Here is a 27,572-nt window from a genome sequence, read left to right as displayed (position 1 = left end):
TGCTGTGATGTTTAAAGACCCTGTTCTGTCATGTTTAAGAAGGTGGGGAAAGCACTTTTGCACTTCTCTTGATGAGAGACTTTGTCAGGTAGGTTTAGAATGACAATATATCTATGGTTTGTAAAAAATTGGTTTAAATGTTTTAAAACTTTATCCCCAAAACTTTGCAAAATATTCCATTGAAATAGTTGCAAAGGACTATGATTGTTTGTTGTTTGTTGTTGTTACACGTATGTGATATGTTGGTGATATAGGTATTTGCTGGAATATTTCCTTTTTAAATTCAGAGGATGAGTGGTATTAATCCTGAAGCAAAACCATTATATTAAAATGGGGAGACTAGTTATGTTTAGTGATATGCAAGAGAAGTGCATCTTGTAAGAAATCCTAGGGGTAAAAAAGACATAATTATGAGACCATGCACTTTGGAGAATAAGCTGCAAATTATGTCAGAGGTAGAATTAGAAGTAGAGTATATTGAGTCAGTTATGATTGTCAGTAAAATTTTTTCTGTATTTTCACACACAAAAAAACAGTCTTAACCTATTGTGTCAATCATTCACATTATATGTAAATCAAATCATCGTGCTGTATGCCTTGAACTTATACAGAGATGTATGTTTATTATTTCTCAATAAAACTGGGAAAAAATGTTTTAAGTGGCACACTGAGGAAGACACACTGGGTTTTAAATACAGTTGTCTTTAGTTCTCCAGAAAAATCCCTCCCATCCCAAGCCAGACAAGTGAAGTGTTCTGTGTGATTTACTTATTTCCTCAAATGAGGAGAGGGTTGTGTGTGGGTTCGCCACAGTGATTGCCCATGGTCCCCCTGTGCCCCTCCCCACGCCCTAGGATGAAAGGCTGGGAAGCCAATCCTCCGAGGACAGAGACTTCTTTCCTGTTCTTCCCTTTTCTCCAGTGCCTGGACCAGTGCTGGGCACCTAGTGTGCCCTCAGTGAGTGTGAGATGAAAGAAGGAGTGCACAAAAGAGTGAGTCATGGGGGGAGGGCATAGCTCACTGGTAGAGTGTGTGCTTAGCATGCACGAGGTACTGGGTTCAAGCCCTGGTACCTCCATTAAAAATAAATAAATAAATAAACCGAATTACCCCCCCCCAAATAAAATAATAATAATAAGATAAAACAAACAAAAGCATTAAAAAAAAAAAGAGTCATGCATGGGAGCGGTGCAGAGCAGAGTGATTTGTGCCCTCCAGGACCAGGACCTGTGTGGGCCTGGAGATTGGACAGGGTCACTCCCAGCTGTGCGGGGAGGCCTGGCCTTCTAGACAAAACCCCCTTCCCTCTGCCCTGCCCTGTCTATCCTGGTCTAGCTACCCACTTGGCCCACCCTGGGCCAAATGGCCCTGGCAGCATTCTCAGCCCAGCCTCAGCTTTCCTAGCTATCGACAAGCAACAGCAGCCCGCGGTGGGTGGTAACACTCAGAGAAGCCAGCGTAGAATGCACACACAAGGAGGTGTTCCGTCAGCTCACCTGCTTGCCTTCCGTCCCCCTCTTCCTTTCTTCACCTTCTGGAAGAGTAGAAAAGACCAGGCCAAAGCAGCAGGGCCACTTGGTCAAGTCATCCATACCCTGCCTCCACACCAGCCCTACCTGACTCCACTCCCATGTCTGGGCCAGGATGGACCCCGCAGGGCCAGGCCCCAGGGAGGTAGCCATTCAAGGGGAGAGAGGCTGGGCTGTAGGCCGGTGGGGGAGCTGCCCATAAATCAGGCCCCACTCCCACCCAGTCGCTAACAAGCGGGGCTGCCTACCCGCCTACGTGGGGTCCCTGCCTCTGGGCTCCCACAGAGGCCTGGAACAGCCAGCTGGCCAAGGCCTCCAGAGTGCCTTGGCCTCCGCCCCCACCCACGGCCCCGAGATAGATAGGGGTATTTTTTTTTTCTTTTAGGAGAAGAAAAAAAAATAGACCTAAATGAAGAGAAACACCAACAAAGAAGGAGAGAGGCCTGCAGAGTCACGTGGGGGCAGAGACCAATTGGGCCTCTGGTGGCCCCCCCCCCCGGGCGGGGAGGAGGAGGACGGACGGACAGGGCCAGCCTACTGTCCGCCCGCCGCCCGCCGTGGCGTGAAGGAGTTTCCGTGTGCCCACAGTCGCCACTGCCCCACCTGGGCCTCTGGAGCTTCCCCTCGGACCCCCGGTGCCCACTGTCCACCCTCATCCAGCGTGAGAGCTCGCCTTCCGCTCCGTAAGTGAGGGCCTGGGCCCAGGCCTCTAATGGCCAGCCTCCCTCCTCAGTGCCTCCCTCCGGCCTGGGCCGGCCACTGCCTGCTCTGCTGAGTGACTGGTGCCCGCTACTCTGGGCAAGGAAGGGGCCAGGGATCTCCCCAGACCTGCCCTTCCACCATGCTACCCTTTCTTTTCCCCTGGGTGGCTGATGGGAGGAGCTAGGCCTATGGGGACAGGCCATACAGGGGTCTGTGGGTGTCCTGCTGTCTACGAGTGGCTCAGTGCTCACAGGGCTGTCTTGGCCCAAGTCTCATAGTCTGTGAGTGTGTCCTGAGTCCCTGGGTCTGTCTTTGGGGCTCTGGGCCTCCCTGCCTGCTGTCTCTGTGGATGTCTCTGAGTCTGTGTGGATTCGTGCGTCTGTCTCCAGTATCCTTCTGTCAGTCTGGGTTCTGTGGCTAGGCCAGGGCTGTTTGCTTCCCTGGGTAGATAGGTGAGGGGTGTGATTTCCCACATGTTGAGCTGGAACCTGGGGCTGTGAGGGGTGGGTACAATGAAGGTCTCCCAACCTATGACAGTGGAACCTCTGAGGGAGGGGGTTCTAGGTGGAGGAAGAAGGGGAGAACTGGCTCAGAGCCCAGCCCCCACCCCCCTGGACCCCCAGCCCAGACTTGCTCTTACACTGCCTGGGTCTTCTTCAACAATGTCCAGGAGGCCCCAGTGGGCTCCACCCTAGGGAAACTGACTAGGGACCTCCCCAGCCCGGCCCTCCGCCTCAGTCCTTTTCACTGTGCTGCAGAGGTAGTGCCCCTCCTGTTTTCCACTTTCTGAGGGCCCCTCCCTGATGGGGAGCTGTTCAGAGGCAGTAGCCCCCGCCCCCCAGCTCCTGCAGACACTCTTGTTTCTCAGGGGCTTGGGGTGGGGAGCCTGCAACTAACTCTCTCTCCTTCCTCCTCACCAAGATTCGTCCATGGAATCTCACGGAAACCGCAGAACCCCTTCTGTAGGGCCGATCTTTTCCATTTTATATGCGGAGAAACTGAGGCTCAGAGAAGCGAAGTGAACTGCCCTAGCTTGCACCGCAAGTCGGCCGCAGAATCTGCCCTTCATTCCGCAGCGTGAGCGAGATGAGAGGTTGTCCGAGCGGGGTCTCTGGGCCCGGGCTCGCCGGACCAAGGCTCCAGCTTCAACTAAAGCCAGAGGCCTCGGGGCAGGTGCCCAGACGAAGCCGGCCTCAGCCAAGGGTCCAAGCCTTCAGATTTGGGTCTTTTGGTCGGCTGCGTCGCTGCCAATGCATAGCTGTAGTATTTCCCGGCTTGAAGATCTCGGCTTTTTGACTTCGCTTTCCTCAATACTGTCTCCGACTCTAGGTGCCCGAGGGGGCGGAGGCAGGATGCGAGCAGGCGCCTTCCTTTCTCGGGTCTCAATTTTTTCATTTGAAAATTGAGAGTGATCTTGTAGATTCCCTCCAGCCCAGGGCAATTGCTCGGCCTGGGAATCCCTTTGCACCACCCCCCCCCCCCCCCCCGGGGCCGCAGGGCACTCTCTTCCCGTTCCCAGCCCGGGTAAGAGCGCAGAACGGGAGGGAGAGGGGTTTCTTCTGCACCTGGGCTCCGTTCTCCCAGCTCCTGCGCCCTCGGTGGCTTCAGGTCCTCATCAGACCTTGGAAAACTCCTAGAGTGGGATTACGCCTCACGTTTCCAGCCAAGCAAATTGAAGCTCAAGCGTTTGTCCCAGGTCTCCCAACTGGACGCCGTGGATCGATTCCGCAGTTTCAGGCATGTGCTTTGCCAACACCACTTCGGTTCATCCGTACGACCACCCTTAAGGAAGTCCAGTCATCATTCCCACTTTACAGATGAGAAAACTGAGGGGGAGGAGATTTGCTTAAATCTCTAATGAGGAAATGTGCCTGGGCTGGGCCAGAACCCAGTTCCTAGCCTTAAACCCGTGTCTTGGCCACGGGCCCCCATGTGCAACCCACCTACTTCCACGCTGCAAAACGACCAGCACCCTCGGCGTGGTCCTAGCCACGACTAAGCTGGATTTACAAACAGGGACTCGTCCCCTTCCACCGCAGGCGGGTGGCCCGAGGCTCCCAGGCGCCCAGCACCTGCCCAGATTCTGGGACGCCAGGGCTCTGGGGTCCGGGATGGGGATGAGGGACCGAGAAGGCGAGGGTGAAGGCGCAAGCCGGGCTCAGTGGTAGCGGAGGGCGCGGGCCGGGCCTCCGCCCTCAGATACTGCAAGCGCCGGTATAGAGGGGCCGGCCCCTGGCCCCGGCGCGGCGAGTTGCCGCAGCACGCACTGGCGGCGGAGGGACCCTGGTCCCAGGTGCGCCTCGGCGCGGCCCTGGAGGCGGCGGGGGCGGGGGGGCGGGGAGGCGGGGTGCGGGAGCGCCCAGGCCCCGCGCCGCCAGCCCCGCGCCCCCGCCTCCCCGCCCCCGGCCCGAGCGGCCGTCATAGCGGGCGGGCGGCGCTGAGCCCGGGTGCAGCTCATCGCCGGCGGCGGCGCGGCCGGGAGGTGCGGGGCTCCGCGCGGGCGGGACGCGGGGCGCTGCTGCTCGCGGGAGCGGCCAGGTGGGCTCCGGGCGGGCCGCGGCCGCCGTCGCGCCCCTTCGTGCTTCCCTCCCGGCGACTTCGACTCTCCGCCCGAGGCTGCTCCCCCGCCTCGGACTCGGCCTCTCGGGGCCCGCGGGGTCTGCGCCCGGCTCGCGGCTCCACGCCCGGCGCCCGCCGTCCTCGCTGCGCCCTCGTCGCCGGCTCTCCGCCCGACGTCTTGGTCTCGGTGGCACGGCCTCCCGTTGCCGTCGCTGCCGTTGGCTTTGTCTCTCCCGGCCCCGGGGCCCGGCGGTCCGCGCTTTCGGGCTCTCCGCCCCGGCGCCGTCGTTGTCCGCCTCTCCCGGCTCGAGCGCCTGTCGGGGTCCGGCTCTGCGGGGCCGCGCCTCTGAGCTTGGCGCCCGGGTCTTGCCGCTTTCCGTGCGTCTTCCCGTCCCCGACCCCCTTACCGGGCGCCTCCGTCTCTCCAGGTTTTCTCTCAGTGTCTCTGTCACTCTCTCTCTCTCTGCCTGGGTCTCTCCCAGGTTTTTCTCGTCTCACGGTGTCTCCGTCTGTCTCTCATCGACCACTGTGTCTCTGCTCTGCAGCTCTCTCCCGGGTATTCTCGTGGGGCCTCTGTGTCTCTCAGTCTCTCTGATCTGTCTTTCTCATTCGTTCTCTCTCGCCCTCTCTCTCTCCCACCCTCTCTGTCTCTGTCTCTACCTCTAGCTCTCTATCTCTCCATCTTTCTTGTCTGTCCCTGGTCTTCTCTGACTCTGCATCAGTGTGTCTCTGTCACTCTCGGGTTTTCGTTCTGTCACCCCGGGGTACTCTCTCCGTTAAGCAGCGTTGGTCGGTGTCTCTCGCTCTCCTTTCTGCCCATCTCTCCACCTCTCTCAGTCCCTGCCTCTGTCTCCCTCCTCCCTGTCCGATCCCCAGAACACTTGGGCCCCACTCGGCCCGGCTTCATTGGCGTCTCTCCGGGTGGCGGAGCCCATCTCGTTTTCTCAGAATCGGGGTTTTGTTCTCAAACGAACGAATGCGGATCAAAGCGCATCGAATCCACGAGTCCCAGATCGGGTGCGGGGGAGGGGGGCAGCTCAGGAGGAGCCTCTGGGAGGGTCGGGGAGTGCGCGGGGCGGGAGGGCCCTGACAGGGTCAGCAAGGGCCCGGCATGGAGCTCCCCGGGGCCCATGTGCTCCAGGCGGCTCAGAGCGTTCTAGTGGGTGGCCCGCAACAGGCCGCCTTGACCACGGCACTGGGATGGGGGCCAAGGGCCGGGCCCAAAAGGAGGGCGCTGTGGGGCTCGCGGCCGCGGTGGTGCAAGACCCGCTGGACCCAGGTCCGCCTCGCGGCCAGTCGCCATCCTGCCCACGGTGACCCTCTCCTCCCTTCGCAGGCGGACGCCGCGGGTATGGACTATTCGTACGATGAGGACCTGGACGAGCTGTGCCCCGTGTGTGGGGACAAGGTGTCGGGTTACCACTACGGGCTGCTCACATGCGAGAGCTGCAAGGTGAGCGGGCAGGGGATGGGCGTGGAGGACTGGGAGCTGCAGGAGGACAGGAAAGCCGCAAAGCCCTGCTGGGAGGTTTAGGACTGACTCCCTTCTCCCCCAGGGCTTCTTCAAGCGCACGGTGCAGAACAACAAGCACTACACGTGCACCGAGAGCCAGAGCTGCAAGATCGACAAGACGCAGCGCAAGCGCTGTCCCTTCTGCCGCTTCCAGAAGTGCCTGACGGTGGGGATGCGCCTGGAAGGTGTGCACGCCCCGCCCGGGCTGCCGTCCCTTGACCTCTGGTGGCTTGATCTCTGGTGGCGAGAGGGGGCAGGAGGTGGGAGTGGGAGGAGGAGTGAGGGGAGGGCACCGCTGGCCTTCTTAAAGTTTCTGGGGCCAGGCGATTGGCCCCTCATGTAACATTAGGGCCCCATCTCTGTGGGGGAGGGGAGAGAACTGATGTCGGTCTGGGTGAAGGGGTGCATGCACGATCAACCTGGGTTGGGTTGAGAAGTATCTAAAAGTGAACCCCAGGGAGATGACCCTCTCCCCAGCCCTTGGGGACAGGGCAGCATAGGCCAGAGCCCCACAGAACTCCTCCCTCTGGCAGGTGTTCTGTAACAGCCCCACTGGCACTGCATGCCAGCCAGAGCCAAGGCTTTTAATATCTTTACTAGACAAATCCCAGTGCCACCACTTACAGGTTAGGTGACATTGGGCAAGTTCCTTAACCTCTCTGAGCTGCAGGTTCCCCATCTGAAAAATGAGCCTAATAGTAACCCCTTCCTCCTTGAGTTAGTGAGAGGATTGCATGAAAAAGCTCCTAGCATGGTGCCTGGCCCGTAGAAAATGCTCAGCAGGTTAACTATTATTGTTCTCATTATGTATGTTATTACCCGTCCAGCATCACTGTGCAGCCCTTACTCACCCAGCCCACCCATCTGTTGGTCTGTCCATCCATCTACAAGATTCACTCAGTTCATTCACTCAGCGGGTTCTTAGCCAGGTCCCAGAGGGCTGGGGAATGGGGAACAATGGCCCCCCAGAGGACCCAAGCCCATCCTTATGCTCCCCTCACCAGCTCTCAGTCCAGAGGGGGAGGAAAACATTTCAGCAGGAAAGGCTCAAGCTCTTTGAGGGGTGAACAGTCATAGGCTTCCACCTCGCTGGCCCCAGCCGGGCTGCACGCCGAGCAGGCAGCTGTTGGTTAAAGTGGTTAAATGATGTAGAGAGCCCCGGTGCCTCTGAGAGCTGCAGCCGCAAGTCCTGTCACCTCAAGGAAGGACTCCTGGTGGAAGGGGGATATCCTGTCCTGTCCCCAGAGCCCATGTCCCCAGCTCCAGGTGTGGAGGGACCCAAGAGGGCTGGTTATTATGAGCAGCAGAATCCTCGGATTCTGGGGGAGGGAGCAGGGCTGTCCACCCCCGTGGCAGGAAGATTGGCTGCCTGGGGGAGCCCCGAGATGCATCCCTTGTTGAGCACTGCCCTCTCCCTCCTCCTCTCTCTTTCTCCTGGAGCCCAGGATGGGGTCCTGTCTGAGCAAGGGCTGGGGCCACACTACAGCTGCAGAGACACACCTGTTGGGTCCAGCTGGTGACACATTCTTGGCCAGGCAGTGGGACATCTGGTCAGCAAGGGAGGTCCCTTCCTTCAGCTAAGAGCCCCGGCCAGCCCTAAACTCAGTTTCAAGTTTGAAGGCAGCCGGGAAAGCCTGAGTTATTTTGTAACAGGGGTTCAACAGAGTCAGGCAGTCAGTCAAGAAGCAGCTGGACACTGGGAGCCACCTGTGAACAAGGCTGACCAGGGCCCGCTTCCTGTCACCATCTCCCTGCCAGGCCCTGTGCTGGGCACCTGAGCCCATTGCTCAGCCCCCAGGAGCTCTCAGCCTGGGTCCAGGCCCTGATAGCCCTCAGCAGGACAAGAGTGGGTGAGAGCAGGACATCTGGGGCAGGGTCAGTGAATGCTGCTGGGTGAATCCAGAACACTCTGGGTGTTTAGTAGGCACGAGAGAAGGAAAGGGTTTGAGGCAGAAGGAATAGCAAAAACCTGGCCAGGTTAAGGGGGCTGACTTCGTCTGCTGACACTGGGGGAGCCCCGAGAGGTACTTAGCTGGGCAGTGACCCAGTCAGATCTGTTTGGGGAGGAGTTGTGAGTGGGGCGGTTTGGCGGGTGGCCTGGAGGGGGTGAGCCTGCGCCTCTGCCTCTGCCCACAGCTGTGCGCGCTGACCGCATGCGGGGCGGCCGGAACAAGTTTGGGCCCATGTACAAGCGGGACCGGGCTCTGAAGCAGCAGAAGAAGGCACAGATTCGAGCCAATGGCTTCAAGCTGGAGACAGGCCCCCCAGTGGGGGTGCCTCCACCGCCCCCTCCCCCACCGGACTACATGCTGCCTCCTGGCCTGCATGCACCTGAGCCCAAGAGCCTGGCCTCTGGTCCACCTGCTGGGCCACTGGGCGACTTTGGGGCCCCAGGGCTGCCTATGGCTGTGCCCAGCGCCCACGGGCCACTGGCTGGCTACCTCTATCCCGCCTTCCCTGGCCGTGCCATCAAGTCTGAGTACCCGGAGCCCTACGCCAGCCCCCCACAGCCTGGGCCACCCTATGGCTACCCAGAGCCCTTCTCTGGAGGGCCCGGCGTGCCCGAGCTCATCCTGCAGCTGCTGCAGCTGGAGCCAGATGAGGACCAGGTACGGGCACGCATCGTGGGCTGCCTGCAGGAACCGGCCAAGGGTCGCCCAGACCAGCCTGCGCCTTTCAGCCTCCTGTGCAGGATGGCTGACCAGACCTTCATCTCCATCGTGGACTGGGCACGCAGGTGCATGGTCTTCAAGGAGCTGGAGGTGAGTTCCTCCTCCCACCTAGCTGGCCGCTGGATCTGGGTTGTCCTCTCAGCTGTCTAAGCCTCCCTCTGGGCCCCTCCTTGGATGGGGCTGTCTTGCCCCCTGGCCCCAGGCAGGAAGACCACACTGGGGACACTGAGGAGTGTTTCTGGCTCATCGTGGCCTTCCTTGTCCCTCTCCCACCTCCTCACCCAATCCTCCCTCTTTCTCCTTCTCTATTTCTTGAGTATCTATCTCTCACAGCCTCTGCTTCTTTTATCTCTGCCTGTCCCTGTTGTCTCTCTCTCTCTGGTGTGCTCACTCTCTCCTTCTTATTCTCTAGTCCTTTCAGTCTCTGTCTCTTTCTCTCCCAGTCTGGGTCTTCATAGACATTTATCTCTCCTTCTCTGAGACCCTGGGCTCTCCCAAAAGATGAGCTGAGTCCTTGGGAGACTGTCTCTGGCTGCCCAGCCCACCGTCATGTAGAGTCCCGCTCATCCTGTCCTCCCATTTGGAGAGGCCCCCGTGCCCTGCTAGCCTCAGATGTCGCAGAAGGGGTCTTAGTATCTCAGAGTTTGGAATGCTTGCGAACCCTCTCCTTCCCAGCTAAGGTGAAAGATCTTACTGTCCCTGCATCTCTCATGTGTGATGGTTGGTCCCAAGTGTGAGTGTGTGTGTCTGACGTGCAGGGAGAGCTAGGTGGGAGGGAAGGTAGGGGACTGCAGGGCCTGCCTCTCAGCTTCTAGACCAGGCAGCTTCCTCGACTCCAAGGCCTTCCATCCCTCTGGGTTGAGGTACCTGCAGCTAAAGTGAGCGGGAGAGCAGCAGGAGAAACTACGGCCAGACGCTGAAGGACTTCCTAGTCATCCCGCCTAGCGGTTTGAGGCGCCCAAGACTGGGGAGCTGCCCCTCTAGTGACCTGTCTCCCTATGAGCAGGGTGTTCTGCCAACCTCAGAGGCACCCCCAAGCCTGGCCTACCCCATCCTCCCGGACCTGGACAAAGACATGATAGGCCTTTAGCCCAGGCCTATGGATGTTTGCCTCTCCCGAGCCGGCCCCTTGGCTGTCTTGGGGCTGGGTGTGAACAGCAGGTTCTGTTGCCCTCCCTGCTGGGGCCACTGCAGCCTTGAGCAGCATTGTCAGTGCTGACGCCACTCAGGCCTGGGCTTCCTCCGGGGGCATGTGGCTGGATGGGCCGGGGGCACTGCTTGCCCTTCCAGGCCAGGTACAGGGGGAATAAGACAAGGGCTTGAGACATCATGGGACTGGGGCCCCATCAAGAATTGGTGGCTCCTGCTTCTACTGTGGAGGGCCTGTCCTGGCTGAGGCCTGGGGATGAGCCACGTGTCTGTCATGGGCTGGGGCTCCACCCCTGCCCCCTCTGTAGGCCGACCTCATGGATAGGACAAGAGGCAGGGCCTTGAATGATCCTGTCTGCCTTCTACTCATGGCTGGAGGCCCTGGAGGGGGATGAAGATCCCAAGACCCTTGGGTTGGTTGCCAGCTTTCCCTCTAGGCATCCCATGAGCCCCCAGTGCAGAGGGAGGAGGAACAGAGCCTTCCTGGCCTCCCAGAGCCCTGCATCCAGGGGCAGGGCACTTCCTCTGGCCGCCTTCCTGGTCTCTCGGGGTTTTTCACGCAGGATGGGAAGGGCTTTTGTCCCAGCTTTGCTGAGTGTTTTTTCCTGCTTCTGGCTTCTCTGTGGTCCAAACCTTCCTGCTTCCCCTTCCCAGAGTCTCTGAATCAAGCCTAGGAATATGAACCATGGTGACTTCCCTCTGTAAAGGAGCCTTGCACATAAGTACCAGCCCAGCCCTTAGAGGGCCGCTCATCAGCCATGTGGAATTTCTTTCCCAGCTAGTCCAGTGAGCTCTGGGAGGTGTCTGTTTGCAAAACCAGATATAGGGAGGTAGAAAAGTGGGAGGGAGCTGAGTGACGCTGTTCTCCCTTTTGACTGAATGTTTATCCCCCCACCTCCAGGCAGGACACATCCTAGCAGGCAGCAGAGGGGGCTCCCTAGCTCTGAGAGTGGGGCAGCCCTTGGCCTGGGCATAGGGACATGAATTGGACCCAGGAGGCTGCCAGTCTGGAGGAAGAGACAGACATGCACATAGCTTATGCCAGCACAGGGTGCCCAGGGCCTGAGAGCAACAGAAAGGGACCAAGGGAGCCCAGCAGGAGAGCCAATGGCTCTTTTTTTTTTTTTGAAGTATAGTCAGTTTACAGTGTTGTGTCACCAATGGCTCTTTCTAAGGAAGTTGCGGAAGGTTTCTTGGATCTGCACCTCTCCAGAAAGCAGTCGGAGAAGTTTAAGGGCATCGTTCTGGAAAGTAGGAACAGTGTAGACTGAGGCCCACAGGGGTGTAAAGGTGTCATGTGTCAGGGAGCCCCAGGTGGTCCCATGAGGCAGGGCTGGGGAGGTTGGCAGGGTCCGGAGCAGAGCTTGGACCAGGAGGAGGTCCTTTGGCAGTGGGTGACAGACAGCCTGCCAGGGCTGGCGGGGGCCCTGTATCCCGAGGAAGGACGGGCTCCCACCACAGAGCCTGAGCTCTCCCCAGAGGCCCACTCAGCCTTCTATGATACTGATAACGTCCTACTGCCCCAGGGGAGGCCTGGGGTCTTTGCTGGGCTGTCAGGGGTGCTGGCAGCCTGGATATTGGGGCTCCAGATGTCCTCCTGGGGTTCTCCTCCTCCATCTTCTTTCCTAGCTTGGATGTTCCACTGTCTGTTTTTCCACTGCACACGGTCAGTGTGTTAGCTCTGACATGGCCCAGAAGTTAATAACAGAGGCCAGAATCCAAGAGGCCTATGTTCAAGTCCCAGCTCTGCCACTTACCAGGTGTGTGGCTTTGGGCAGGTGACTTTACTCCTCTGGGCCTCAGTTTTCCCCATCTGTAAAAAGGGAGAGTTGAAATAGAAGCCCCAGGGCTGATGGAAGGCTATGGGGAGCTGGGACAGGTAAAGCACTTAGCACTGGTGCAGCTCCAGGAAGTGTTCAGCAAGTGGGGGCAGCAGCTCCCTCCCTGACTGTGCCTCTCTGTTGCTGTACCATTAATCTATCCTTGCAGGTGGTAGACAGGCCTGGCCAGGAAGAGGGGGAAAAGATACATTGTGTCCAGGCTCCCCGGAGAGTGCTAGAGCTCTGGGAGGAGATGGGGCCCACCTCACCCTGGGCTTCCAAACCCGCTTAGTACATGCAAAGTAGCAGACACTCACCGGTAACTGCCGCTCAGTGGGCGCAGAGGGTAGGCTCAGGCAGCCAGCTTCTCTGGACAGTCCTGTGAAGGACAGGCTGGGAGGATGAAGACAGGATTCAGGGAGCTGGAGACGAGGGCCAGGGGTGCCTAATGACCCATCTTGACATCCGTTCACCCTCGTCGTCCAGCTCCGAGGCCTCTAATGGGCAACAGATTTAATTGTTTAGATTTATATATGGTTTCATTTAAGGGGCAGTCACTCTGTCAGTCCTGGGCTGGCAGGTGACAGCCTGCCGACCACTTGGCCGGGAGAGCGCCGTGGCCAGCCCGTGGCGTGTCAGCCACTGGAGAATTACGGAGCCCGCTGGCCTTCGGCCGCCAGACTGATCAGACCCCAGGGGGCTCCGGAGGGGGCCTGCTGGGAGGGAGGTCATCTCAGCACCCATAAATACCCGATCTCCGAGGCAGGCTGCAAAGTGTCAAGGCTCCGGGAAGATTTGTGGCAGGAGGGGTGGGCGGCTGGTGGGCAGAGCAGACAGGCCGGGCTGATGAGGGACCCCAGGGCCCGGACTGCAAATGTCCTTGTTCCCAAGGTGGCAGGGCGGGCAACCTAAGGGTACAGGAAGAACCTTTTGCTTAGAGAGAAACCCACTGAAGGTGAAAACCAGCCCTCTTTGGTTAAGTGAGCCTCTTAGCCACCTGCTTTCTCATGGAGAGGGGCTGGCGGCCAGGGTCTTCTGGTTTTCTTTTAAATAAAAAGGGGAGTGCGTGTGTGTGTGTGTGTGTGTGCGCGTTCATCTGTGTGGGGAGTGTGTGTGCGTGCGTGTGTGCGTGTGCGTGTTCATCTGTGTGGGGAGTGTGTGTGCGTGCGTGTGTGCGTGTGCGCGTTCATCTGTGTGGGGAGTGTGTGTGTGTGTGTGTGTGTGTGCGCGTGCGTGTTCATCTGTGTGGGGAGTGCGTGTGTGTGTGTGTGTGTGTGTGTGTGCGTGTGTGTGTGTGTGCGCGTGCGTGTTCATCTGTGTGGGGAGTGTGTGTGTGTGTGTGTGTGCGCGTGCGTGTTCATCTGTGTGGGGAGTGTTTGGAGTTTGGTGTCTTTATCTATGCATTCGTCCATCTAGAGAGAAAACAAATTGCCTGGCTGGCGGGTAGGGGACCCTGGGCCAGGGCAATATCCCCGGAATAGCCGCCTGTATGTCCACGGAGCCCTTCCTGACTGACACCACTGTCCTCACAAGTTTTCTCTAATCAAGAGAGGGAGGCTCCCCCCTTCCCGCCTTTTTTTTTTTCTCAGAATAGGAAATCAGGGCAGAGGAGGGTGTGTGGCTCAGTGGGAATCTGAGGGCCCAGGGCACCAAGGCTCGGCCACCATAGTGCACCTCCCTGCCCCGCCGCCCCTGTCAGCCCCGCAGGCAGGGCTGCCCCCACTCCCGGGATCCGAGGTCTGGGTACAGAGTCTGCTCCCAGGGCTTGGCTACTGGGTCATTGTGACCCCCTCTGCTTTCTGCCCAAAGCTCAGCCAGCTTATCTTCCAATTCTCCCCCTTATCTCTGTGCTTCCACCTCCCCACCCCCGTTCCTTTAATTCAGGCACAAGGGTGTCTGCTCCTGAGGGCCCCAGTGAGTGGGGGGCCAAGCGCAGCCCCGCATGTCCTCCCTCCTCCTCTGCCTCCATCTGGGTCGCCCACGTTGGGCCAGCGTGACTCCCTGAGCAGGCACCTCCTGCCTGGGCTTCAGGAGTGCCCAGAGCCCAGCTCCCTGCCGTTACCTGAGGGGAGCCTCTGCCCCCTCATCTGTAATGAGCAGGGGTGTGGAGTCCTGGGTGTGCTGGGAACGGGGCCTGGTCTATGTGTTCGCTGAGCCTTGCCTCCCTCCTTGGAAGGGATGGTGGTGTGGTGGGGAGGCCTCCTGCCAGTGGCTCTCTGGGGACAGGCCACTCCCTGAGGAGGGATAAGGAGAGGGGTCTTTGTGATGCACCCTGCCCGGTTCCCAGTCTCTCCTGGCCCCTCCAGTCCAGACCATCTGTGGCTGAGCCTGTCCCCCTGGCTGGGTTTCCTGTTCTGACAGTAATGGGGCTCTAGGAAGAATCTTCTGCTGGGAGAAGGTAGGAGAGGTGTGGGTTCTTGACTTGGAGATGAAGTGAGGAAGGGAGGGTGGGAGGCAGTGACTCAGAGCAGGACAGAGACAGACCCTTCCTCTTGTTCTCAGCGATGTGGGCTGGAGAAGGGCTGGGCAGACGAGGTCTGAGGGAGCCTGACTGTGTCCAGCTGCTCGCTTTGCTTTTTGTCCACTTTCTCTCTCCCTCTGTCTGCCTGAGGATGGACCCCAGGGCCGCCCCCAGGAGAGGAGTCAGGGGCAGAGGGCAGGAGGGGGCTTCTACCTACCAGAAGAGAGAAGGGGGCTTCCTGGACTCCTCTGGCCTCCAGGGTAGGGCTGGTTCCTCCACGAATGTCTTGGGGAGAACATAATTTGTTCATCAAGCGCTCACCAACCTCTTCTCTGGGGACCCAGAGATGGGCTGGACACCAGCCTTGCCTTCCCAGACCCCAAGGTGTCAGAGAAGACAGAAGCGTGGACTGGTGCCGTCAGATGTTGCAGGTGCCATGTCCAGAGGATGCGAAAGTACTGAGGGAAGAGGAGGCAGTGGGGAGGGCTTCAGTGGTGGGGATAGCGAGCTTGCCATAAACTCCGGGGTGGCAAGGGTTGGTCTTCCTCCACACCTAGTGGTTAAGAGCACAGATGAGCCAGTCAGAGCTGTGTGACCTTGGGCAAGTTGCTTGACCTCTCTGAGCTCAGTACCCTCTTCCCATGCACTGGGAATAACAGCAGTACCAACCACAAAGGCTTGTGGAGCTGCAGCGTGACTTTAGCTGTCATGATTTGCATTCGCCACGGGGTGTGGCCAGTAAGGCTCCCTGGGAAGTGCCCGTTGGGTAGATGGTGGCTGGCAGATGAGTCGTGGAGGCTGAGAAGGACTGAAGTCTGCACGGTGTCCTTGTAGGATGACCCACAGAATGCAGCGCAGTTCTGAACACTCAGAAGGGTTCAGTACTTGTCACTGGAGAGTTGTGGACTGAGGATGCCAGCCCTGGCGGCTCTACCTCTCTGTGTTCCTAGGAGAGTCCCTTGCCCTCTCCAGGTAGCAGATTCTTCATCTAAAAACAGGGGTTTAGGCCAGGGGAATCCCTGGGGACCCTCTGGCTCCAGCATCCCATGGTCCTGGATCCCACTTGTCATTGTCATGAGTGTCTACTCTTGCTGTGCTAGAATGTGGTGAACCCCAGACTGGAGGACAGTCCCTGCCATTGTGCCGAGTGCCCCTGACTGCAGCCTGAGGATTCAGACTCTCCCCCCTGTGTGCCCTGCTCTTCCTCAGACCGCTGCCAGCCTGCCTGCTCCTTCCCTGGGCCGAACCGCAGGCCCGGCGGGCCCTGCTCTCTTCCCATGAGACCGAAAGCTCGATGCAAGGCCCTGGGGCAGCCCTCCCTTTTCTCTACACGGGTCCTTTTTGAGAGATTGAGGCTATGAGAGACGTGACCACATGCCAAATGGGCACAAGGAAAAGTTAATACTAATCTCTCGCATTTGAAGGAATCCTTCACAAAGCACTTCCGTGCACGTTATCCACCAACATTTACTGAGAGCTTGTATGTGCCAGATCACCTTCTAATTCATTGCCCATGGTCCCGATGAGAAAACTGAGGCCTGGAAAGGGCCGGGGCCTGAAGCCAGGCTGTCCGAGTCCCGAGCACCTCCACTGGACCTTCCTGTTACTTTGCTAGACCCCGCCACACTCTGATGAAGAGGACAGATGGGCGACTGGACACAGAGGTTGAGCAGCTTGCCCGGGTCACATACCCAGCTGAGCCTCTGAACTCCGAGTTGGGAGGAGGAGGGGCGAAGGGCAGGTCCCCGGCAGGGCCCTGGCTGGGCCCTGGCTGGACCCTGGCCGGACGCCAGCCCCCTGCGTGCCTCTCCCCTGCAGGTGGCCGACCAGATGACCCTGCTGCAGAGCTGCTGGAGCGAGCTGCTGGTGTTCGACCACATCTACCGCCAGATCCAGCATGGCAAGGAGGGCAGCATTCTGCTGGTCACCGGGCAGGAGGTGACCAGGCCTTACTGTGCCCCGACCCCCACCTTGCACTTCCAGAATTCTGGGTCCAGAAGTGGTCCTAGGCTTCTCCCTGGGAGCCCTGAATATCAGCCATTCCCCCAAGTTCATGGGATACCCACTGGCCCAGCCTCCCTTTGACCTAGCTTTGGCCTTGAGAAGAACCAGCCCCTGAGAGCCCTGCTCTGGGGAAGCAGCTCAGGGATGTTGGCAGCAGTGGGGGTGGTAGTTAGGGAGGCTCTTGGAGGAGGTGATGGTGGCGCTGAATAGTGAAAGAATAAATAAGGGCTGGGGAGGTGGTAAAAGATGGTGGAGGGGCAGTCCCCTCTCCACACAGGCAGAGGGGATAGCACGGGAAAGGCTCAGAGAGGCAGGTTAGAACTGTAGAGTCACTGGGGGCTACTGGTGTGCTGGGATGTGGTTGAGGGGACAGGTGCTCCGTGGAGGGTGGGATGGGGTGAGAGGTAAGGCTGGAGGGGTGGCTGGGGGCTGGTGTGGGCAAGACCTTGCAGGTCTAAATCCTGAATGAGTGAATGAATGAATGAATGAATGAATGGATGGTTGGACGGGCAAATGGTTTTAGGCCCTAAAGAGCTCAGAGTCAGAATTTGGGTGCTCAGAGCAAAGAATTAAGAGCAATAGGTTGGGGGGCGGTGGGCTCTGGAGACTGAACAGAGAGCCACAGAAGAGTTTTAAGTGGGGAAGGACACAGCCAGGTTGTAGGCGAGGAAGCACATGGAGGAGGCAAGACAGGTGGTGAGGGGGAAGTGGAGGCAGCGCTCAGAATGCTGGGGATCTGGGAGGGGACAGTCAAGGGGGAGGTGAGGGGGGTGTAGGGGAAATGGAGGGAAGGGAGAAGGAAAGGGAGGTGGATGCCCAGGGTCTAGCCTGGTGGAGGGAGCATCGCTCCTGGGTGGGGCGTGGATACAGGAGGAGTGGGTTTGACAGGTGTTGGCAGGATTGGACACTGAGGTCAGGCTCCCCATCCTACCTCCAACCCAGGCCCTTTGTCCTCATCCTCTGTTCTCACCTGGGTGTCTCAGGCCATCCGGGGCCAGGGGAAGGTGGTCTTAAAAAGGAGTCTGAGGTGTGAGTGAGTTTGTGTTGGCCCATGTCAACATGTGGATGGATGTCTCCAAGGCCATGGGACTGTCCTGTGCGAGTGTGTGCCTGTATTTTATTGTGCAAATATCTCCACACACCTAAATAGGTAGGTGTCGAGCTCTGCCCATTACCTTGTAGGTGGGAACACATACAGGGCTGTGTGTCTGCTGCGTTCCCCTACAATGTGCCCACACAAGGGCGTGTGTGTGTTCCTGTCCTGAAGTGGGGGGATGGCCCTGTGAGTGTGTCCCTGCGTGTGTGTGAACGTGAGCTGAGGTGTGGCCACATCCCCGGTCCGGTGTCTATGTGTGGGTGCAGTGGGCCCCGGGCAGTCATGTGGCCGCATCCACGTGTATCCAGGCAGAGCTGCCCTGCCCCTGCCCCCACCCCCAGCACGACATGGTACTCACTGCAGACGCCACACAAAACACAAAAGCCGCTTGTACCACTGGGCCTGGCGGCGGCTCTTTGTGCATGAAGGACCCTTCAGCTCTGCCTCTGCACCCACCTGCCCGGTGTCGGCTCTGCTGTGCGGGGGCCCTCAGCTCTGGGAATGGGAGGAGAGCTGGGAGCCTGGAGGGGTCCAGCGGCCTGGGGAGATGCTGCCCCCGCCCCCTCAGCTCCAAGGCGGGGCCCGTCTGACCCCCTAGCCTCTTAGCGGGGCCTCCCACCCACGCCCTCCCGTCATGTCCCCGAGCAGAGCCTCCAGCCTGGCCCGCCGCCCTTGACCCCGGTCCTCTGCCCTCCCAGGTGGAGCTGACCACGGTGGCGGCCCAGGCGGGCTCCCTGCTGCACAGCCTGGTGCTTCGGGCGCAGGAGCTGGTGCTGCAGCTACACGCACTGCAGCTGGACCGCCAGGAGTTCGTCTGCCTCAAGTTCCTCATCCTCTTCAGCCTCGGTGAGTGGGCTGAGCAAGTCCTGGCCTGCCCCGGGGTGGCAGGGGCCTGGGTGGATGTCTGGGCTGGCCAGGAGACCCCCAGATGGGACTCTGCAGTGGGAGGCCTTGGTGGGGCAAGGACCCCTCCCTTAGTAAATAAGGTTGTGAGGGGGCCTGGCTCTCAGAATAGGGCCTGCCTCCTCCCTGGGCCTGAGTTTCTCTGTTCTGAAGCACAGAGGCCAGGATAATGTCTAAGACTTGCCCTTTATGGGACAAGGACCCCTCTGGTAAATTCCTGGCTGAAAGCCCTAGAAAAGTACCCATGCCACCCCAGAAAATACCCGTGTGATTTCAGGAGCTCTGATCCCTGGCTCCCATCCTGAGGTCCCTGTTTGTCCTAATTCTCTGCTCTAGCGGGGCCTAAATTCTGACTGTGAGATCTTTGGGGCCCAGACCCCTTTGCGCATTCATTCATTCACTCATTCAAAAAAGACCCCAAATCTGTCTTCATGGAGCTGACCTTCTCTGGAGAGAGAGACAATAAGCATATGATTAGTAAAATGTAAAATTAGTGAATGGGTGAGTGAAACGTATAGCCTGGAAGACTGTGATAAGTGCTAGTGAGGAAAACAAAGTGGGGCGGGGGGGAGGGCAAGCCCCGCCCACCAGCTCGTCCTGCTCGCTCCCCCACGTGCCTGGCATCTCCCTCCTGACCCCAGCCCAGCCTGGGCCGCTCACGTCTCTGTCTCCACCGGCTGGGCCGGCCTCCTTCTGTCCTTCTTCACCCAGCAAGCCATCTCCTGTGCCCAGCGATGCTGCGATTGTAGAGGTTTTCCCTGCTCTCATGTGGCTCCTGGTCCGGGAGAGGCCTCCAGCCAACACCGTCAGGGCTGAGATAGAGAGATAGGGAACCCAGGGAATCCTGGAAGACTTTCTGGAAGAGGGACATCTGAGCAGGGTCTTGCAGGATGTGTAGGAGTTTTCTGGCTAGGTCGGGGTGGAGAATAAATCTTTTAGCAGAGATGTAGATAGGATGGAAGGTTGGAATTGAGGGCTATGGATGCCTTGTCACCTGGGGAGGGGGCTGGATTGAGACGTTGTCTTTGTGGCAGATGGCATTGTAGCCACAGTCTGGCAAGCGTGTCCTGCTCAAGAGTGTGGGGAGCAGGAGAAGCAGAGGGCAGAAGCATGCTGGGAGGTGGTGATTAGTGAAGTGTTAATTGGGGGAAGCCCTATGCTCAGGCCATGGCTGTGTAACTGGGTGCCTGGGCTGGGTCTCAGGACTCTGGGTCTGCTGGAGGGCTTATCTGCAAGGCTGCAGGGGTTGGTAGGGAACAACCATGGTGGGAGTGGGGGCAGAATCTTGGGCAGCCAGTTAGGAGCCTGAAGCCCTTAGAGGAGCCTCAGGGGCCTCGGCCCTGCTGGCTCCAGCTGCAGAAGCCCCTCCCTCCTCTGCCTCCAGTGGTACCCTCCTCCTGATCTCATCTTTGACCAGCTCCGGGAACTGGCTCAGCCAGAGCCATAGATGTGTGTGGTACGGGGTGTGGAGGCTCCAGGGGTTATGTGTGTGTCTGTGCCTTTGTGTTAGTGTCTTTGTTTCACGCACGTACAGACTGAACTTCCCTAGGCTTGTGTTGTGAGGAGAATGTGTATGATTGAGGAGTGACTGGAGAGATCTGGGGACATGTGGGCTTTGGAGGGGTGGTGCTGGGGGGAACATCGTATTGCAGTGTGGGTTCTGCAGCAGTTTGGGTGGTTTGTGAGGTGACAGTTCTTGACCTGATCACAATCAAGAGGCCACGAGGGGGTCCTGGGGAGGGTGGGGCTTCCAGCACCAGGTTCCTTGGCCAGGGCTCCATCTCTCCTTGGGCGCTCCCTGCAGAACAAACACCACGGGGAGTCTTGGCTCCCCAGACAACCCAGCGCCTGAAGCATGTGCCTGCAGCCCCAGCCCCTCTTCCCACCAAAGCCTGAGCGCTGGGGACTGCCAGGCCCAACACAGCTCTGGCCTCACCAGTGATAAATCCAGGATTCCTCTTTCTGTGGGGTGCGGGGAGGACAGCCTTGTTTGAGCCCCGCCCTCTTCTCCCAGGTCCAGGCGAGGGGCTGTACTCAGCACCATGAGTGCCCGGCTCCTCCTACATGCGAGCCTTCATCCTGTTTTCCAGAGGAGGCAGTTGGGGCCTGGGAGATTGGGAGTGTCTACAGTTCTTGGCTGGAATGGGCTGGAGGGGTGGGACAGAGGAGTGAGAGTGTGCGTGTGTGTGCACACGCGTGCACACGAGAGGTAGGATGGAGCAGTGGTTAGGAAAAGGGACTAGGGACACACCACCTGGATTCTAAATCTGAACTCTCTGATTATGGCCCTTGAGTAAGTCACTCTCTGAGCCTCTATTTCCCCATCTGTAAAATGAACATCATAACTATCTTAAGCTTGCTAGGAGGATTTAATAAGAAAATTCCCCAGAGCGTGCAGTGCATGGCCTCACCCCTTGGAATATGCCTCAGTGGTGTTTTTATCATAATCATCATTAAGTTCATGAAGAAATGAACAAATTAATGAATGAAGTGAACGAATGAACCAGTCCATCTCCATCTTTATCCCATACTGTGTGACTGGCACAGTGCCTTGTCTTTGGGGGGCAGTGACACGGGTCTGGCTGAGATGGTGGGGGAATGCTCTGCCCAGCAGGCCAGAAGCTATAGTAAGGTTGGGGCTGTGAGGGGAGGAGAAGGTCCCAGGACCTGGGCCTCTTTGAGCTCATGGGTACGCAGTGAGCGGAGGGCCAGGTGAGAAGCAGAGGCCGCTGGCTGACAGGTTCCAGGTGAGGAGAGGAGACTGAGCAGGCCAGTGTGACCAGGGCTGGGCCACAGAGGAGAAACCAGCGACACCTAGGATATCAGGGAAGCCTGCTTGGAGGAGGGGCCTCTGAGCTGGGCCTTGTAGTAGGAGTAGGAGTGTTCTGGGTGAGACAGAGCAAGCAGCAGCAAGTGCATTCCAGACTGAAGGATTGGCTTGTGCAAAGGAATGGGGAATCCTGAAATTTTGGGTGTAGCTGTGGGGCAGGAAGAGGGTGAAGAGGAGGCTGGAGAGGTGGGCAGGGGCCGAGCTTTGTGAGGCCTTGAATGCCAGGCCAAGTACTTTGAACCTTCTCTAGGGAAGGATTTTCAGCAGGGAGTGACATGATCAAATTTGCATTTTAGAGAGGTCCTTCCAACTGCAGCACGGACAAGGATGGCCGGTGGCACCCTGGAGCCCTTCACGAGGCTAGACCTGGGTCTGGGGCGAAGTGGACAGATCTGGGCAGGACGAGGGGGAAGACTTGCCCACCCAGAGCCTGGAAGGTGGGAGGGGGATACTCCTATGAGCCCACCCAGACCACCCTGGCTGGGTCCCCAAGGGAACTGGGGCCCTGAGAGGAGCCGCCACTTGCCCATCCTCCTCCAGCTGGCATGCTGGGTGTCACCCCGGGCCAGCGCCTCCCTAGGCTGGGCAGCCTGAACCCGTGTGATGACTGTCCCCCGCCCTTCAGCCCACTCAGCGCCTCCTTCTCTCCTGCCTCCACAGAAGGGTGCCATTTGGCGTCTAAATAGCCTTCTCAGGCAGGCACGAAGGCAGGTAAGGAGGTTTAATTAAAATTAGTGCCTCTCTCCTGGCAATCACAGTGTTTATGAAGATGGGCCCGGCTGGCATTGTTCTGCAGAGGACTTAATCGAAGCTTAATGGATTGACCTAACATTCGATTTCCTGACTTGCATTGAGGCGGCGGCAGCAGCATTCCCTTAAGCGTTTGCAATTTACCCACTGCTCACGCCAACAAAAGGCGGCCTGAATAGCAGCCCCACTCGAGGGGCCATTGTGCGCGGGGGCGCCTGCCTGAGTCACCGCTATTGGGACAACATTCTTTATGCCTCACTGGAATGAAAGGATTATTCAAATATTCAATTAAACCGTGAAAAGGGGGCTTTTCTGAGAACGTAGGGGCCCCCAGCTCCGCAGAGCTAGCGGGCTGCTCTGGAGGTGGGGGTGCCATCTCCCAGCCCCCTCCCACCCCCCACCTCTGGGATGTCTGGGGGCTGAGCAGACCCACCTCCGGCCTGCGGCCCAGGGCCCAGAGCTGGGCAGCAGATGAGGTCCAGTTCTTGGGTGCCCTGTGAGGCAGAGATTAATTTGCCACCATTTTGCAAATAATAGGAAACTGAGGCTCAGGTTGGGGAAGGGAGATGCCCCAGGTCACCCAGCTGGTGGTGGAGCTGGCATTTGAGCCCCTGACACATTAAGGGAGTGTCTCCAGGTTTGGTGGGTGCGGAGGAAGGGCATGGGGTTCCAGGAGATGTTGGCTCTGCCACCTCTGTCATTCCACAGAATCTTCACAACAGTCCCTCTAGAGGGAGGGTGGGAGAAGGGGCGTGACTTAACTGGGATCTCTGAGGAGAGGGTCGAGCCCGGCATCCAGAGTAGCCCCTCTGGGGAAACCAAGGACCCCAGACTTGGGGGCCCTTGGACAGGACTTCTGGGTTGGATAGAACGTAAAGTTATCATGTCCAATCCCGCAGGAACCCATGTCCAGGGTGGCCCCTACCCCTGCTTGCCCACAGGGCATTAGAGCCAGAGAGGTCTGGGTTTGCCTCTAGGCTCTGGCATCTATTGTGTACTCCAGGCCCGCTCCACTGTCCCTGTGGGACGCCCCTTCTTGCCGGCCTGGGTGTCTGTAGGGATTTGCTGAGCTGGGCGCAAGGTGCTGGGGGTGCTGGGGAAATGGCTCTAGCGTCTTGTACTGCAGCGGCTGGGGCTCAGTCAGTGACTTGCGCTTCCCTCCCCAGCCTCGTAGCCCACCTTGTGGTGGTAGCGGGGTCTCCAGCCTGCCGAGAGCTGCAGGACCCAGCGAGCTGCTAGGAGTGGGGTGTCCCTGAAAGCTGTCCTTGTTCTGCACCCCCAACCCCGCACTCCACCCTGTTGTCCCTGGCATGCTGCTGCTGGGAACAGTAAATCCTGGTAAAGCCAAGGGTCTGGTCCTCCCCGGCCCCTCCCACTCCTGCCTCCACTGCAGCATCTTAGTCAGTCCTCCCACCACCCTCACTGTTCCCTCTGGGCCGCTTTACTGCTATGTGGCCTTCAGCTGGTCCCCGGTCTTCTCTGGACCCCCAGCCTCCCACTGTGAATTGTCAGAAGACAATGTCAGGAGAATTGCCCTGCCCTGTGGATGGAGGAGGGGTTGAAGGTAGATGGGGCAGGATTGGAATGGAAAGAGACTGAGAAAGAGATGGGGCCAGTAGGTACCTCGTGCCCCCAGGAGGCTAGTTAGGTGGGGAGACTTCCCATGACCTTTGAGTGTGTCTGGAGAGGGCCAGGCTAGGGAGCCGGGCTGGTGTGTGTGAGTGTACAGTTGGACAGGTTATTTACTGAGCAAGGGCACCTAGACAGGGGAAGAGTAAAGGCTGAAATCCAGCCTGTGTGCCCCCCACCAAGCTGTCTCTCTGTGGACAAGGGGGAACTTCTTTCTAATTGGCACAAAGGTGCCATATGGGCTAAAGATGATCATGGGGTGGCCGGGAAGAATCTGACCCTGGCTCGCTTACTGAAGGGAGATGAGGGGGATGTGGTGGGTGGAGGATCAGGGGCCCAGATCCTGCCATACGCCCTGGGTCCAGCTCGGGTTTCCCTAAATCCGACTTTGGACAACATACGTCTCGGCGGGCATGCTGGGGGCGGCTGGGGATCAGGGTTGCCAGGAGCATCCAGCCCTCCTGGCGCAGCGGGTGTTAAGAGGGATTAGAAGGGCCAAGGGCTGCGTGTGCGGGGCTTCGGACTCCTGCTCGGCAGCAGGGCTGGGGGTGATGGGAGCAGAGGGGAAGTGGATGGACGACCATTTTTTGAGCCTCTGGGTGCCACATCCGAGACAAGGTGTGGCCAGGACCAGGGGATGGGGACAGGTTCTGTAGATTCCTGCTGATCTTCAGGCCCTAGGCAGGGCACCAGCTGGAGATACTGCCCAGGAGCTGAACAGTGTCTGGGAGCAGTGAGGAGGACTCCCGTGACAGGAAACTGGCTCTCCAGGAGCACCCCTGGGGGCCACCTGTGCACCCACGCTCCCTCCACAGCAAGGTGGGCAACCGCCCCTTTCATAGAGGAAGAAGGCCTTCAGGTCAGGAGAGGACAGGGCACAGGCCACAGATTCTAGATGGTGGGGCTGGGATTTGAACCATCATCCACTTCATGTTAAAGACACTTTATTTTTGGTCTCTTCACTGGACCTCCGGGGTAGGAGAGGTATTAATCACACTGCTCCGTCCCTGGTTCAAATGATTATCAGTCCCCACAGAGCCACCTCCACCCCATTCGCAACCATTCCTTCACGTTTAGCTTGGCTCTTCTTGTTTGTCCCTGTTCTTACATAATGTGCGTGCTTTGTGCAAGCATTTTTAATTTATGTAGGTGGCTTTACCACGTAGATCTCATTTTTGGGATCTCCTGTTTTTGTTTTTGTTTTTTGTTTTTCCCCACTCAACCCCATGCTTTCAAAGGCCCATCCATTTGCTCTGTGCCGTGTCTGCTCCATTACTTGTGTCTACTGCACAGGACTCCCTGGGGCGCAGCCACCACATGGCCATCCAAGCCACCTCTCCATCACCATAAGTACGGTTGCAGTGAACATCCGTGGCCCCCCACGGCCCCATGAGAGAATTCCCCTGGAGTACTGGAGCCTCTTGTTTGGTCAGGGGGTGGGCCAAAGGAGTGCCTGTCATTCTCTAGAATGAGGCCACCAGTCCATGTGCCGTGCAGCTGGGGGATGAGGGTGACAGGGTGGTTTTGACTGTGGGGCTGGGGATGGTGCTGTTCGTGGACATGGTGAGTAGGAGTAATACTCATAACACTGACCCATAGAGCCTTGTTCTGTGCCAGACACTGTTCTTCTGAGCACTTTCCACATACCCACATCCTGAGCCCTCACAACAGTCTTGTGAAGTAGGTGCTATTCTCACCCCGCTTTGCAGGTGAGGAAATTAAGAGGTTAAATTAAGACTGCCCAGGGATACCCTTGGAGAGGCTGGTGGTGGTCTTGGTGATAATGGTGGGGATGATGACAATGGCAGCAGTGAAGGTGATGGGTGATTGTGGTGGGGTGGTTGATGGTGGCCGTGTTTGTCAGCACCACTGGGGTGTTAGCATTAGTGACGGTGATGGTGGTGACGGTGATAACGGTGGTGACACAAATGATTATGGTTTGGTTGTTGATGGCAGCAGTGGTCATGTCTGTGAAGACAGGGATGTTGGTACTGGTGACTGATGGCGGTGGCAGCGTTCGCCAATAACAGTGACGGCACTGCGGTGGTGATGGGGAGGTGGTGGTCCGTTGCTGCTGGTGGCAGGGCCTGTGTCTCTGGTGACCACAGGGATGCTGGTGTTGGTGACGCCAGTGACAGTGTTGATGCTGTGATGGGGCTGGTGACCGAGCTCCTCCCTTTGCAGATGTGAAGTTCCTGAATAACCACAGCCTGGTGAAGGACGCTCAGGAGAAGGCCAACGCCGCCCTGCTCGATTACACCCTGTGCCACTACCCGCACTGCGGGGACAAGTTCCAGCAGCTGCTGCTGTGCCTGGTGGAAGTGCGGGCGCTGAGCATGCAGGCCAAGGAATACCTGTACCACAAGCACCTGGGCAACGAGATGCCCCGAAACAACCTGCTCATCGAGATGCTGCAGGCCAAGCAGACTTGAGCTTGGGCCGGGGAGGGGCGTGGGGGCCCAGGCTGGGGCCAGGGGAGGGGCCGCAGCATCCCCACGGCCCTCCAGATGGTTTATTTTATTATGCTGACCCAGGAACCCCACCACATAAGCCTCTGCCCCTGAGCTTTCCGAAGCCCTGTGTTTGGGAAGGTGGGTGAAGGTGGGCAGGGCCTGGCTGAGGTGGGGTGGCCCCCACTAACCCCTGGCCCTTGCCTGCCATTCTGAGTGCCCCAAGGAGGCGCTGCTAACCCCTCTCTTCCTCCCCCTGCTCCCAGCTGTCTGTCCTGGGGTCTGGACCACAGGCCCAGGGAGGAGGTTCAGTTTCCCTGGTGGGCCTCAATGTCCCTTGAATCACAGGCCATCCCTTCCCCCTTTCCTGGAAATAGAGGCTGAGAAAGGTTGAGTGGACATCAGTACTGGGGGACAGGGGAGGGTCTCCATAACCCCCTCACAGAGACCAGAAGGGAAGCCTTCTGTTTTGTAAACGAGGGGTAACAGTTTGCAAAATTAGACAGGGACGCTTGGGCCCTAGAGGACACTAGGAGACAGGTTAGGACAAAAGACTTCCTCCCTAAACCTTCTACCCCAACTGACTTCTGCAGGGGAGAACTTTGACACGTTATCTGAAAAGAATTTTGCTACAATCAACTTTCTAACCCTCTCCCACCAGAGGAGACGTTTGGCACCATCAACATGCTAGCCCCACTCACAGTTGGCCCGTCCAGGCTGGTATTTATCTGCAAGGCTGTAGTCAACAGGTTTTTTTGTTTGTTTGTTTGTTTGTTTCTTAATTTAGATACTCTTTGAAAGGTGTGTGTAGGGGGGAGACAGGGGACAGATTTGAGGACTGAGGCTGGGATTTGGGGATTAGCATGAAGTACGAATAGCCCGTGGTTTCTCCCCAAACACCCTCACACCAAGTACCCCACGGTGGTGCTGGGTGATTATTTCTGAGCCCCTGCTCCAATCCAGAGAAGAGCTGTTGCGATCCCCCCACCCCACTAGATGAATAGCCGGGTGGCCTGTGGGGGGGGTTCGGTGTCTCTGTGGGTGGGAATGCAAGTGACCTTGGGGAGGGTGTCTGGGTCTCCACAATGGGGACACTGCCGATGAGCTCAGCCTCACTGGCCCCATCCCATTGGGTCCGTTGCTGCAAACTCTCGAAGCTGGGCTTCACCTCCCGTCCTATGTCCTGAAAGACGCTCTCCAGAGCCAGGCACAAGGGAGAAGCCTCGGCTGTCCTCTGTCCCCGGGCTGGGCATCCACTGCCTGTCCTGCTTTCACGTTGCCGTTGCAGCTTCCGCTGAGCCTGCCCAGGTGGAGGTGACTGAGCATCCCTGCCCCCTGCCTTCTACCACCCTGTCTCAGTCCCTCCCCCTCCCCTCTGAAATGTGCCCCCCTGGCCAGGCTGGAGACCCCCAGCCCCAAAATAAAAAGTGCCCTTAAGAACCCCCCAGCCCCCGCAGCCCTGGAATAAATTTTGCAATTAGTTTCCAGCTACCTTTGCCTAGTTG

The 27,572-nt window shown here is 58.3% G+C and overlaps 1 protein-coding gene across 5 annotated transcripts; it reads left to right on the top strand.

Annotated features, from left to right (window-relative positions):
* The first annotated feature begins 2,037 nt into the window (after positions 1 to 2,037).
* Positions 2,038 to 27,558, top strand: NR5A1 (nuclear receptor subfamily 5 group A member 1). Of its 5 annotated transcripts, none has more exons than XM_006187729.3 (7): positions 2,038 to 2,212; positions 6,127 to 6,243; positions 6,347 to 6,488; positions 8,440 to 9,065; positions 16,224 to 16,343; positions 18,204 to 18,351; positions 25,802 to 27,558. In XM_006187729.3, exons 2-7 carry the CDS (start codon positions 6,142 to 6,144, stop codon positions 26,047 to 26,049), a joined length of 1,386 nt encoding a protein of 461 aa, XP_006187791.1. In that variant the 5' UTR covers positions 2,038 to 2,212; positions 6,127 to 6,141; the 3' UTR covers positions 26,050 to 27,558. The 5 variants fall into 5 exon arrangements, with proteins under 5 accessions (XP_006187791.1, XP_032334290.1, XP_032334287.1 ...); XM_032478399.1 differs by lacking the exon at positions 2,038 to 2,212 and adding an exon at positions 3,566 to 3,968; XM_032478396.1 differs by lacking the exon at positions 2,038 to 2,212 and adding an exon at positions 4,506 to 4,524.
* The last annotated feature ends 14 nt before the right edge of the window (positions 27,559 to 27,572 follow it).

The sequence above is a fragment of the Camelus ferus genome, chromosome 4 (assembly GCF_009834535.1).
Source record: "Camelus ferus isolate YT-003-E chromosome 4, BCGSAC_Cfer_1.0, whole genome shotgun sequence".
Taxonomy (NCBI): domain Eukaryota; kingdom Metazoa; phylum Chordata; class Mammalia; order Artiodactyla; family Camelidae; genus Camelus; species Camelus ferus.
Note: the sequence above shows the minus strand (reverse complement) of the source record. Positions and strands in the feature narration are given on the sequence as shown.